Source organism: Buceros rhinoceros, unplaced genomic scaffold, assembly GCF_000710305.1.
Source record: "Buceros rhinoceros silvestris isolate BGI_N320 unplaced genomic scaffold, ASM71030v1 scaffold13752, whole genome shotgun sequence".
In the NCBI taxonomy this organism is placed as follows: Eukaryota; Metazoa; Chordata; class Aves; order Bucerotiformes; family Bucerotidae; genus Buceros; species Buceros rhinoceros.
Window position 1 is genome coordinate 15,643 of NW_010400202.1, and position 13,893 is coordinate 29,535.

At 53.2% G+C, this 13,893-nt stretch overlaps 1 protein-coding gene across 1 annotated transcript in view; it reads right to left on the reverse strand.

Moving 5' to 3' along the window:
- The window catches only part of LGR6 (leucine-rich repeat containing G protein-coupled receptor 6), a gene marked incomplete at its 5' end in the record, with an annotated part of 88,922 nt that overhangs the window by 866 nt on the left and 74,163 nt on the right, over window positions 1-13,893 (reverse strand). The window contains 6 exons of the mRNA XM_010131767.1: window positions 61-468; window positions 2,315-2,395; window positions 7,664-7,824; window positions 9,913-10,038; window positions 10,768-10,839; window positions 12,513-12,584. Coding sequence (XP_010130069.1) covers window positions 61-468; window positions 2,315-2,395; window positions 7,664-7,824; window positions 9,913-10,038; window positions 10,768-10,839; window positions 12,513-12,584 — 920 coding nt within the window. The remainder of the gene's footprint in view (window positions 1-60; window positions 469-2,314; window positions 2,396-7,663; window positions 7,825-9,912; window positions 10,039-10,767; window positions 10,840-12,512; window positions 12,585-13,893) is intronic.

The window sequence follows — 13,893 nt, forward strand, 5'->3', positions numbered from 1 at the left end:
AAAGGGGGAGAGAACCGCCAGCCACAGAGGACAGCAACAGGCAGCAAAAGGCAGCAGCCTTGACCTTGCCTAAGGAGGGTGACTTCCCATAGCCCCGCACGCAGGAGACTGAAATGCTGCACTGCACGGCAGCCAACGTCAGCAGAAAGATGGCAGCCTCGGAGGCAAACACTGCCAGGAACCCCGTCACCCTGCAGCCTGCACCGGTCTCCCATCTGGCGCCGTATTGGGCAAACTGGCCGTAGGTCAGGGCGTCAACGAGAGCCAGCATGCTGCAGGAAACGCCGGTCAGCATGTTGGCTCCAGCTATGGAGCCAATGATGAACTTAACTGGAGAGAGGTAGCTGGGAGAGGCAAAAACAACCAGAATGACCAGCCCGTTGCAGAGCACTGAGACCAGAATGATGATCCAGACTCCCAGGCGGATGATCCAACTCTCAAACAAGTAATCACAAGGTTTGAAGGGACCTGGAAGAGAATAAACCCCGACGTTATACCCAGAATATACTGCTTGACTCTGGTGATGCTACTTGGAGCAGTGGCCAGGTCCCTCCTGGCTCTCCTGGCCCCACTGAAGGCTCCCCATCCCCTTGAAGGCTGAGGGCTGGGAAGCAGCATACAACATTGGCTGCCCTCTTCTGCAGCTGCCTCTTGGCTCTGTCCCTGGCGCTACTGTCCACACGGAGGTGCCTCAGGCATCCTCTCAGATCTCGTCTAGGGCAGGGACATGTCGTATGCAGAATGTGAGACACAGCTAAAACTTACCAGAGCTCCTGAATGGTCAAAACGTCAGGTCCCACACTTTGTATTCATGGCAAAGTCTTTTTGCTGTCATGACCCACCCACCCTACACTGTTCAACGGGCAGAGTCTGAGCTCCAGCTAGAGCTTTGTCCAAAGGAACTTATAACCGTAATACCCCACATTCCTGTGGGACTCCAGACCCACTATCACTCCTGCTGCCAGCCTGGCATGTGGGCCACTCTGCCTTTAGCTGCTCCTTCTCATGAACCACAGGGATCTTGGAGGTGTTAGAGGTGTGGAGACGTGTGAGAGATGGCAGTCCTGCTTGGACCTCTGCCCTTACACTCAAGACCTTGGCTAAGTGGTGTCTTATTGTTTCTGGGTGAATGACCTCTGCACGGAGGGGATGGCCAAGAAGAGATGGAGTGTTAGAGCAGGAGGAGAAATGGCAGGAGGGGACCAAGAGAGGGAGGGAGTTGCGGTGGAAGGGAAGGGACAGAGGGGCCTGGGCAAGGAGAACGTGGAAGGATGTTCCCCCACGTGAGGAGGTGGAGAAGTGAGTATGGGAAGGTCATGGAGGGGTGAAAAGGGAACTCATGGTAGATGCTGTTTGCCAAAGGAATAAGAGAGGAGGGAGAGACAGGAGTTGCCTCTGGAAGGAATTCGGGTGTTACAGTGAGGGGCTCAGGGCGGGAGCTCAGCAAAACCAGAAACAGGATGGGCCGAGTTTTAGGTGATAGAGAGCAAAAGAAATCAGAGGAAACAGGAATCTTGTTCAGCTCAGAGGGGTGGAGGTCTTTGGCTGCTTTCCTCAGAGAGCCAGACCCTCAGTGCCAGGCAGCAGCCATGCCCTCTGCTAAAATGGTGCTCCTTCTTGTCTTGTTTGCACAAAACTCCATGGGTTAACTGGTGAAAACTCCGTCCCTGCCTGTGTCCCACAGCCACCTGGAGAGAGCCAGGCCAGGCTTCTCCACAGCCTCCAGATGTGCTTGTGCAGGACACTGTGGAGCGGTGAATGGGGACAAAATCAGAAGGCAGTTCCCTCTCATCCCAGCCAGCCTGTGCCTGCTGGCATGTTTTTGATGGAGATGTGGGGGAAGCAGGTGGTTGCAGTTCAGCACTTCTCCTTTCTCACTTTCTCAGGACACTGAGTAAAGCACCCCTGCAGTTTTCAGGGCTGCAGGCATGATCAGGAGATCAAGGACAAGGTCTTGTCATGCAATATTCTGGGCTGGCTGGGACAAAGGAAGGTCTAAGTCTTGCAACAGAGTAAACAGGAGATTCTTGAGAGCCACAGTCTGACTGTGGACAAGTTGGTGAATGCAGGAGCTGGTGCTACCTGGGATTCCTGGTCAGGAATATCATGACCTTGTCCTCTCCTCATAGGAGGGCAGCTACACCTGAGTGGGACAAGGAAGCTCCTCACTTGTCCCAATTTGGCCAAAGCTCGACCATTCAGGCTTCTGATCTGCACATCTGTGAGACCCTGAAGGAAGTGTCATGGGGTCCTGGGAGTTTAGAGAAGCTCAGAGGATCCCATCTATGCTCAGGGTGTTTCCCTGGCTGCTCACCGGGGCTTGGCGTGCACTGAATAGCGGGGTGCAGCTTGGATTCCTCGAGGTCCAGCTGGAGGTCATCTGCATCTAGGTCATCTGGGGAGAAAGCAACGAGAAACGGTGCTCAGAGAAGAACAAGCAGGGCCATCAGGGCTAGCCGGGCCAGAAGCTTTTCCCACTGCCTGTCATCAACACAGACCTTCCCAACCAGTTCCCAGCCCACAAATTCAAAGTAGCTGCTGGTGTCCAGTTTGTTGCCTGCGGTCACTGCTGTGAAGGTCTTTGCAAGCATTGGCGGGTTGCAATGTGGCCACCCCCTCTGTTTTTAGGTTACTCCCAACATTTGGGAGTGTAAGAGCCTCAGGTCCCGGAGCTGTGTGACTGCAGATCCCTCCTCCCAGCGTGCTTTATTAGAAATAAAGACAGACTCTGGCCTATGTGGTTACAGAAAACAAAGCCTTCAAATGTGTCTTCTAAATGGGAGCTTTCCGGGCAGCCCTGTCCAATGGTCGTTCATCAGTGAGGGCTTTGGAACTCTGTTCAAAGAAAGCCGTTAGCCTCTACTTGCAGCACAAATTCTTCGTCAGTGACCACCACCACCACCACCACCACCAAACATCTCAGACGCAAAAAAGACAAGACAGCCCAAGACGTATTGCTTTATTTTATGTCCTGTGATTTCCTGGGGCTGTTTTTAACCCCGGAGGTTCCCAGTCCTGGATTTGCCTGTCCCTGCAAACAGACGGCGCTGCCCTCAGAGCCCGGCCTGCGGGGCCAGCATCTCCATTATGCTGGCAGCTACACCCTGAGCCAGGCCTGGGCTCTCTGAGGGTCAGGCGTCCCTGGCTGAAGGAGAAGCTGCTGGAAGAGTATGGGGCTGAGGTCCCAGCTGTGGTTTTGATGGCCTGTAGGTGTAGGTCATGACCAAGGAGAATGACATGCCCTTAACCCAACCCAAGACATGCTTTTCTGTTTTGTTCCTTGTTCGTCTTCTCAAACCACTGCTGATTCACTGCGCTCGGACACAGCGAGGACAATTGCTGTCCCACTGCTCCATCCCCACCCCCATGGCACCAGTATGGCCTTCTGCTCCCAGTGGAGATCTCTGGAGTGTTTTCGGTGGGTGGGAGGAAAGGGAAAGGATGTGGCTTTTTTGCTTGCCACAACCCAATACCCAGGGAGCTGGATCTGCTCTGTGGCTGTGGGATGAACTCTGCTGGGCTGATGCTGGTGCTCAGTGTGCACCTGGCAGCTCAAGCACGGGTCAGGAAAGTGAGATTCAGTGGTGTTGAGGATATGAGTAACCTGGATTTAGTGGCCTAATCCGTTTAGGAGTGGTGCCTCTCACGAGGTCTGCTCCCTGCCTGTGTTAGAAAATACGACTGGGATTATTGGATTAAAGACTGATGACAAATAACGTGCTATCTTTAGTGCCTCCTGACAAGCTTTGTGGCTTTCTCGTCTTCAGTGAGCTTTGGAAAAAAATGCCGTCTTTAAAATCTCTCTGTAGAAGGGTTGAAATATTACTGCTGCTGCGGAGCCTGGCACGAAAACACTCTCACTGGGATGGAAAAGTATTTCCTCCTTGTATTTTATAGTCTTCTAAATGTGCAGCGTCTTTTCCATCCCCACTGTGGAGGCTGGGATGTGCAGTCACGACACTTAAATCAATGCAGAGACTCTCACTTCCTGTGCCACCCTGCTACCCATCCTGTCCCCATCCCTGTCCCCATGCCTGTTCTCTTCAACGGTCCGGAATGCACAAAGGCCACTTTCAAGCCCAGGTTAAACATTTGCATGAAGAGAAGGAGCGATGTTTTGTTTTGCCTGGATGGCTGAGCTTGCTGTGAATTGCGAAGCAATCCTTGGCCAGCGTGGCGGGATTCAAAGCAGAAAACGTACCGCTTTCTGCTGGAAACCAGCGCTTCTCCCAGCCTGGCAGCTGTGGAGAGAAGAAGATGGCTGTTGTGCTCCAGTGAGGCAGACGGGTTGGTTTTGAGGGAGCCCTTATTTATCTGAACTTTGCTAAGACACCTCCACTTTCTGAAAAAAACCACTTAGCTAGTGGTGCCCTCTTTGAGGAAAATGGTTCCCAGCTGCTGGGCCAATGCTGAAGTGGGAGGAAGAGGAGGAGAATTGCTGGAGAAGGGGTAGAACAAAACCCCCTGGGCTGGACACTTCTTCCCCTATGGTATTGTCTGCCTTTGCCAGGACACTCCCCATGTAAGGTTGCAGGTAGTTGCTTTATCCCTCAGAGTTAGGGCATGGGTGGCTGCAAGGGGCCTGGGCAGATGTTTCTGGGGGGCTTGAGTAGCCTTCTTGAATGGCAGAAGCAGGAAAAGTGCGGCTCTGAGGACCCTCCAGGGTGTGCTGGATGGTTGCAGAAGTTAGTTAGGCAAGCTAAGAGAGGTGCTGGGGTAGAGCAGTGTCCTGCTGTCAAGGACAACCACACCAGCGTGTTCTCACTTTCTACAGCCTTGTTCCATTATTGCAAACACATGACTGTAAGTCAATACATCTGTTTCTGTCCTCAAACCAGTGGTCCCGGAGGGGGGTACTGGGGAGGTGGTGGATGTGCCCCATGGCAAGGGTAGTCCTTGCACTTTCCCAGTGGGTGCAGTGGATGGCAGCAGGAGCGAGATGGAGTGGGTGCTGGGTGGGTGTCCTGTGTTGACGTACCCAGCCATCTTCAGGCTCCTGCCCAGCCACACGGGATAGGCTCGGGGGGGGGGGGTATCTGCCAAACGCTGCCAATTATAATCCGAAGAGGCATATCCTGAGCTCCAAAAATTTTGGAAATGGGACCTTAGATATCTGTTGTGAGAAGGCGACAGAGTGACATGCGCTAACCACACTCCTTTGGGCCTCCCTTGGGTGGCCATTACTCAGATGTGAATGCACACATGTGGGTGGAGTCCAGGGGATTCCTGGGCATCTCAGTCCCTTGGAGGATGGATGGCCCCAGGGTCTGTGGCACCACATGAACTCTGTGGCTGGAGTCAGATGGTCGTTTGGGTGCTGGGTGCGCCTGAAGGATGGGTGCTGGCTGCGGGAGCGGGACAGGCTGATGGAGCAGGGCTGTTTCTGACCCCTATGTGGCTGCCTAGGACAAGTCGCCTTTCACCAGTCAGCTGTGAGGTTGTTTCGACTAGTTTGTAACGGGCTCCTTAGTCCCCTGGTGGAAGTACTACTGAGGACATGGCTATCTGGAGATGTGCCCCATTGCTCTCACAAGTCCTCCCACAGCATCCAAGCATCCTGACAAGCCTGGCTGTACACTGCAGGGACAGACCCCCAGGCTGTTTTCTCCTAATGAGACCACTTTATCTCTTGCATGGAAGGAATGTTCGGGAGCTTTTTTCCTCTTTAATGAGGCAGTGTTACAAGATTCATATAATGCAGCTAACTACCGCTGGTGGCTGTCAGAAAGGAAGCACTGGGAACAAAAATAAAGCAACACTTAATTAAGTAAAACAGCAATGTCACAAACCCCTTGTAGTCTAAGCAGACCACGAGTTACTGAGTGGGCAGGAGAGTCATCTGCAAAAGCTGCATGTAGTAAGGAAGGACATTCTTGGGCATCCCACGTTTGTGCCTCTGTGGTTTGATATTTCAAGACAAACCCAGTGCTTTAATGTCTGAAAATATGAGCCTTATGAGCTGTTAATAGTCTCATCTGAGACATCCTAGAACTGGTCAGCATCCCCCTCCGGTCCTAATATCTCATGGGCACACACATAATCCATGAGGCTGAGCCTGGCCTGGAGGCCTGGGAGCCCGTGGTAGGAACTGGTCTGCTGGCAGGGCCAGGGGAGAGTGTTCTTTGAGACATCCAACGCCTTGGTGCCCAGCACGAGCAGGTCTGTAAGCAGCACTACGGGCCGTGGCCACAAACCAGGTCTTTTTGCAGATGCTGTAATCCGCTGGGCAAACACCCTGACTATTCGGACAAGGACTCCTGAAGTACGGGCTGTGCTAATGATGGAAAAACTGACCCAGCCGAGAAGAAATTCCTGCAGCGGCGACCACACCGTATGGCTCCTCTGTTCTGCCTGCCCAGTGTAACCACCAACGAGCCACACCGGGCTGGTAGGAAGCACACTTGCCAGCCTCGGGCTGGACTTTTTACCTTGGAAGATCAGGGCAGGGCAGATGGCAGGAGCAGGGACACAGGGCTTGTGACTTGCTGGCTGGCTGTGCCAAAGATTGTCTGGGTCACCCTGCCACCCATCACTGCTGTGACAGAGAACCCAACTGCTCCGGGTCAGGATCTGTCTGCAGATCTAGCCCTGCCTGCTGAGGAGGAGGTTCTGCAGAGCCCCACTTTTCAGCTGGGTGCATGGTGCTCCCGGGAGCAGGCGAGTCTCATGCTCCCCAGGGACTCAGCCCCATCTCCTACAGCACACCACTCGATGTGGCTTTGCCTACAGGGAGTTTCAACCCTTGGAAGAGCATGTGGCCTCTATTTACACAAACATAAACAAACACAGCGTCCAAGCTCTGTCCTGGTCTGCTGTTTCCACCCTCCAGCAGTTATAGAGGAAGCAAAGAGGCTCGTGTTTTTCTCCACATTCTTCTGAGATTCCCTTGCAAAGGCATCACAGCAGCTTTCGTCCTGGAGCTGCTCTTGTGCTGCGAGTCTGTGGGTGCAGGTGTGCTGTGCACGCCTCTCTGCTGGCCTCGTGTGATGTGTTTCACGGGGGTCTCTGCCAAAGAGCCTTTTGGAGCACAGGGTCTATTGACTCTTGAATGCTGCTCTCTGTAACCGTGGAGCCGCTGCTGCCCTCCCTCGGCTGGCACCTGTGGGGAGCTCCTCGTGTTCCCAAACGTGTCCTTTTGCTTGTACCTAACCCTGACCTTCGCAGTAGCGTCAGGGTTTGTGGAGCACAGACACAGGTCTCTACCTCCAGCCAGCTGCACATTCCAGTTCCTTGAGTTCATTCTCTTATTCAGATGAATCCTACGATCCATCCTCTGTATGTTGTACCAGACCAGAGGCTCCGTACTGCCCAGGAGTCTAACGACCAAGCCCAGAAGCTGTCCCCAGAAGCCACCTCAGCAGTGTGAATATCCTCCTCTGTAGCCAGCAAACGTGTCCGTGCTGGTGAGGGCCGCCAGACATTTCTGTTAGATTGTGAAAGTTTGGATGTGCCAAATTAGCCCTTTCTCCAAAGCAGCGACACCAACTGAAGCCTGTTCACAGCAACTGGCCACCAGAGCTGAAGAAGGACCAGGCTGCCCTCCCTGAGGCAGGTGTGACTCCATGGCGGGCAGTGGGAGGACTCCTGCAAGTGCAGGGTCACGTCCTAGCTCCCAGCATGGACCTGCCCATGAACTGATCACCATTTGGCCCCATTTACTTACAGTGGTTATCAGCATGACCTGGAAACAATTCCATGGTCCTCTTGTGGGGATCCTCCTCCTCGGGGCTCATGTCTTCTGTCTCCCCTTGGTTGGAAATCTTGAAGAGGCTGCTGCAGCTTCCATAGGCACAGCACTGGTAGGCGTAAGGTACCTCGAGGACCCTGCAGAGAGGGAAAGAACTTTTAGGTGTGTCACCTCCATGACCTAACTCTCCATCGCTTTGGACTTTTTGCTTAATTTCCGCATGTGACAAAGCCAGCCTATCAGGTGACGGTTACATTGGAGCAGGACTTTGCTTTGATGAAGGGCTCCTTGTTGGACAGAGGGTGAACGCAAGTCACCTCACGGGGTCTCTGCACTGCCTGCCCCACTTGTGGTGCTTAACACACCGTCTGTCAATAGGATGTGGTCAAACACCAGGTTTGGAAACTGCACTGAAGTTCCTGGGTAATTCCTAAAACGTTTCTGCAGCTCTCCCTATAGAATGACCCTCTTTCCCATGCTCTCATGCCATATGGATGTGGAGTGTTCATTTTTTACCCCAAGGTCATTTTTTGCTGTGTATCCTTTCTTTTGTTCAAGGCGAGAAGCTTCCTGAGATCTTGAGCAAACGCAAGGTGGCCTTTGCATGTTGCTGGAGGCCGGAGAGGTGCGTCCTGACTCCAATTCCATGAGCCTGGCTCACCCCTGCCAGCTCAGGCAGGGAAATCTCAGGTCTCTCGAGTGTTATTTTAATATGTCTGATTTCTGTTTGGAAGCAGAATTGTTAGTGTTCGTTCTCGCATACATGACAAGGTTAATTAAACAGCAGCTGAGCATCATCTGGATGAAATACCAGGCTATCAGTCAGCAGCTGCACTTTCTTCAAAGACAGCAAACTCGTGCTTCTTTGCTGGAAGTCAGGAAGGCTGCTGATGAAGGCAGAGGAACCTCAAGTTTTCCAGACAATTAAGGTCTTCAGACAAGATCAGTAAATATGGTGAAATTCTATATTCTAAAAATATGCTTTTGTTTTAAGTTCCCAAACATTTGAGCCCCGGGAGGGTATGGAAACCCTGTATACAAGCTGGCTTCCTGTTATAAGCTCCAAATTAAACCCTATTATTGAAAGGTGGTCGGGAGGTACAGATCCTCCCGGGATGGCTAAGAGCTGTCTCAGATGATTCCTCCAGACATAGGCCCCAAGAATAAAACTACTTAACGGCCATACCCTGACACTGAGGAAATGTTAATGGGTCCATTGCCTGGCGTGGTTCAGTGGAACACTCCTGCAGACTCAGTTTCTCTGGTACAACTCCAAACGAGCTCCACAGATGCCAAAGGAATTAGTTTAGAAGGATGCCCCTAGAAACGCTGAAGTTGACCCACTCTGCACAAGGGACAGCCATCTTGACTGTGGAAAGCCCTCCAGAAGCTTCTGCGATCCCCTGCCATTGATACAGCAGATCCCAGCTATGGTGAATCAAAAAAGCCAGAAGAGAAAGCCCTGCTGGCACCACTGCTTGAGGCAGACCAGGGTAAGCTCCACATTTTCACCAGCGTGAGATGTTAAGCCCAGTGTTGGTGCAGTGATCTGTGACCCCAGCAGTGGGTGTCTACATCTGAGAAGCTCCAGCCTTGGGAACCTGTTCTGGATGACTGGGAGCATCAGATCATGTATCCTTGGCTCCAAGGAACTACGTCGGAGACCCAAGCAAAACATGGCTTCACCTCAGGGGAATTTGAGTCATCTAGACCATGGGCCCCTCAGCCTGAGGGCAGGTGGAGGAGACCCACCACCAAGGGAGGGTCAGAGGAGCCAGAGCCTGCAGTGCGGCACTGTGCTCCGAGCCTTTTGCAGCCTCGTCTTGCTCAGCTTGACCCCTTCAGGCTCCTCATTAATCCGTAGCAGACAGGACACGGCCACACAAACAGAGTTTACTGAAGGAAAGCTGGATGTCATTAGCTAGCACTGGCTTCTGGGAATGTTTTCCATTGAGAGGAGCCCTGAGCTGGGCCCGCTCCACGCTTTCCACTTCTGCGTGTGTGTGTTTGGGGTGGGGGCGGCGGGCCCGGCAGTGCATCGCCACTCTCCCGTGGAAGGCTTTAAAAGATGAGGCGTGTTAGCAGCAGATGAAGCTTCCTCAACCTATTGGCCTGAGAGGATGGAGGAAAGCGTGAGATAAACAAGAGAAGCAGGAGGCTGATTGCTATAAGCAAATACAGGCTGTGCTGAGTGCCAGAAGTGGAAGAGCCAACACCACCAGTACCTCATTTTGGGGAAGCTCTCCTTGGTGAAGGGTTTAGAGAGAGCTGGGTTGCCTTGGAGCTTCAGATGGGTCAGTCCACCCAAACCATCCAGAGGCAGCGTGACCAGCCGGTTATCAGTCAAGTCCCTGATGGAGGGAAAGCAGAGAGGGAGACCACGGTCAGGGTTTTGCTGCTAGTGGTATCTCAGCCAAGCAGAGGCTTGGAGAGCCATGCTCCTGCCTTGATTGCTCCCTCAGATGTGACGCTGAAATGGGGCTGGGTGCTCCATAGGGACCAGGATCCTTTGGAGATAAAGGTATTGATACTGCAGTCCCTGTGGAAAATGAGGGCCAAGGGTTAATACCCATGCTAAAAGCCCTGGGTGGTATATACCGCCCTGTGCTCATATCTGCCCCACACATCTCCTCTGCCACTGCTTCCCCTGTAATAGGTCAGGTATGACTGCAGCTGCAAGCCCATAAAATACCCAGCAGTCATAGTGAGGGGGCTGAGGATTGGGGACCCTCCAGAGCCAGCAGAGATGGTCTGCAGGGACTCTTGCTGAAATGGTCTATCATGCTGATGCCTTTCCTAAAGGCATCTAAGGTGGGTCTGAAAGCAGCAGGAAGTGGAGGTTTAAGTGTTCAGGGTGAGAGCATTTGAAGATGGCCCCTTCTGCACTGTTGTCATCCCTTTAATATTGGTAGGAAACATTGGGATTTGCTCTGCCCGTGTGAGCGCTGAGACCTGCGCCTCAGCACTGCAGCCTGCTGGCATCTAAATGCCAGCTGTTCCGGTGTCCCGGGAGCTACTCTGAGCTCCTCAGGTCCCTGCTGCCCATGGCCCACTGTGGAGGAAATATCTCTTCAACTTACAGCTTGGTGAGAGAGCGCAGGGTCACAAAGGCTTCGGGGTGAATAAACTGGATGTCATTCCAGCTGAGGTCTCTGCAAGACAAGGACATGCCAGTAAGGGGGGAGCAGAGCAGGGCGGTGAAGCTGCTGACACCGGCCTGGCCAAGGGGATCGATGTGAACACACGTGGGATCTGCAGCCCCCCAGTCGGCAGCAAGTTCTGTCTCTTGCAGCTCCCTGGAGACAAACCTGTTTGGGTCTGCGTATAGATGGTTTGTACCAGAGGGCACAAGAGTTTGCTTTACAGGAGCTCCTCCACTGAGACCGAGGGGACAGGTTCCTTTCTGGCTTTGTTTCTGTAAATTTGGAGATTTTGTGCTAACATGCTGGACCTCAGAGCAGTAGACAGGTTATGCCTCAGTGCCAGTGTGTCCCTGAGGTGGTCACAGTGCTGTGTGCCCAGGCAAGAGCAGATAGATAGGATCAGGGGTGATGTGGAAGGCAAACCAGGGTCATCTTAGAGTGTCTCCTGTCATGTACAGTTGGATTGGGTTCACTGAGGCTCCTTGAGAAACTCTGCTTCCAGCCAAGCTGGAGAGCTCAACTCCCTCTGTCACCAGCAGAAGGACACCAGCAGATCAGGAAGAGTTTCTTCTCCTAAGGCTGACTACACAAGCAACCTCCCACATGTACCTTCATCTCCTCCACTCCAAAGGCAGCTGGAGGTGCCTGCCCAGACGTATGTGTCACGCTGCAGAAGGCTGGAGTTGGATGAGATGAAGCCTGCCCACAGGAACCCAGAACGTGCCCAAAGGTGACTGCCAGAGCTTGCAGGCTCTGCTGTGCATCAGTGTGACTCTGTCATGGCAGCAGCATGCTTGTGTTTGCCTGCTGGTCTGTAGCGTTACATGTGAAAGATTCAGGAGTGTTCCGTGCGGTTGTAAACATGGTGTATGTGACGCTCAGAAGAGCTTTGGGAATGCTGGCCTGTTAAATGACACTCAAAGCCCTGCACCATGGGAAAAAGCTTTTACGCAGTTTGGTTCACTTCTTAATTGCAAATAAAGATCATCAGCGCTTGGAGGGCTCTTCCCACATGTCCGGGGAGCATCATGCCCTGCGGAGCCTCCCCAGCTTCTTCAAGGTGCCATGCGTGGGTGTGGGCTGTCTGCTGAAGGTCACCACGCGTGTGTGATATGTGCGCCTCCTGTGCACTTCAGACATCTACCGTGTTTTTGACTTGTGGGGAGACAGTCCCATGCCAAGGAGGGTGTTCCAGGCATGTACGGCCCAGGACCAGCATGCGTGGGGAAAGGAGAGCTAGAGCTCATACACACTGTGGTAAATCGCCGCTACGAGCCTGTGTCTGCCCGGGCAGCTGGGAGGAGGTGTCTGTGATGTGAGCTGTGCGACACGTGTGTGGTTGGAGCATATGGTGGTGTGTGGGCAGCAAGGGCTCAGGTAATAAGTTTTTTTACCAGGGGTGTCTGCATGCAGGAGCGAGTCACAGAACTGCTCTGGTTGGAAGCGACCTTGCAGATCACCGAGTCCAACCCTTCACCCAGCAGAAGGGTCCCCAGAAGGCAGAGGGAAGGTTTGTGCCCTGTTCTTTAGCAAGGGGAAGTGGAAGGGGGACTCGACAGCAAAGCTTTCCGCAGAGGCTGAGGGTGTGGAGTTAGGAAACTCTGCCTCAGGCTGGCTGGGTGCTGACGGCTCCCCTTCCCCAGCAAAAACCTCAGTCATTCCCCCTGTCGGACAACACTTACATGGAGCGCAGGGCCGCCAGCTGCACAAAGGTGTCTGCTCTGATTTCATGGATCCTGTTGTGCTGGAGACCGCTGGAAAAACAGAAACTGGTCTGAGAAAAGAGCTGAAGGCAGCGGTTACACTTTGTGGGAAGTTTTGTCCCACAGCAGCAAACGCACACTGTCACAGTGGAAGTCGTTATTCGAGCTTGGGAGACCTACTCTTATTTCAAGCAGTAAAAACAGGATGAAAAAAAAAGGATCTCTCCTGTGGCAGCTTCCGGGCTCAGACACCTCTCCCAGTGATGCATCATGGCACAGTGAAGTGCATTTGATGTGTGATGGTTAAAGGTGCCCCGTTATCTCTGAGCCGTGCTGGTTTCCTGCTCTGCTCCACCCTAAGGCTGCAAATTGCTTTGCTCAGGGAGAAAGAGGAGACCTTGGAGCCAGCAAACTGCTCTGGGTGACCCTTCAGGAAGGATCATGTGGTGCTATGCTTTGCCTTGGTGATGATGAAGGGGGCTTGAGGGCTGGAGGCATCTCAGCTTTTCATGAAGAAACATCCCGATGTCTCGCTGAAGCCACCATCCACATCCTGTACGTGTGTTGTCATGAGGAGCCTCAGTCCCTGCACATCTCCCTTCTACAGCCTCCCGCACTCCCGGGGTAGGGGAGGGAGCAGTGTCACATGACCTATATCCCCTCCCCACCACCTCCCCCCAGAGACATCTAGAGCTGATCCAAGCACCCACCTTGTGGGAAACATTCACAGTTTGTCAGTTTTCTTTTCCCTACTGTGAAACAATGGCGAATATTTTTAAAAATTCCTGCAAAATGCCCATCACGAATTCCCAGACCTGCAGAGGTGGTCTGCCCATGTGTGACCTCGTGCAAGAGGAGACAACCACAGCCTGGTGCTCTACCTACAAACCACCCCCGGGCGTTTGTTTGTCTGCTTTCAGACTCAGGAATGATCTTGACTCATCTCATCTGCATGGCTGTAATGTCTCAGCATGTATTTGGCCACACATTTGTGCTTCAGAGACCGGGGCTTGAGGGTCTCCTGCCTGCTCTGCTGCGCGTTTCGCCATGCCCCATGTAGCTGAGAAGGCCGGTATGTCCGGTTGAGAGTTCGGGTGAGGACCGTGGGAAGCTCTGCGTGCTAATTTGGGGGTCTCAGGTAGAGGAGCACGGCGTGGGGAAGGCGGAGCTTGGGGAGAAGTGGTAGTGGAGAAGCCAGTGAAAAATAACTCCAGGGTGTTTCGCCGCGAGGGACCACCTGTGCGTGGCAGGTACAAACCTGTGTGCTGGCAGTTGCAGCGGAGCGACTGGCACACACGGGCTGTTTGCCTGCCAGGCTGTACCACCGTGCACCCCCAGACTTGTTTCCAGCAGATTTCCC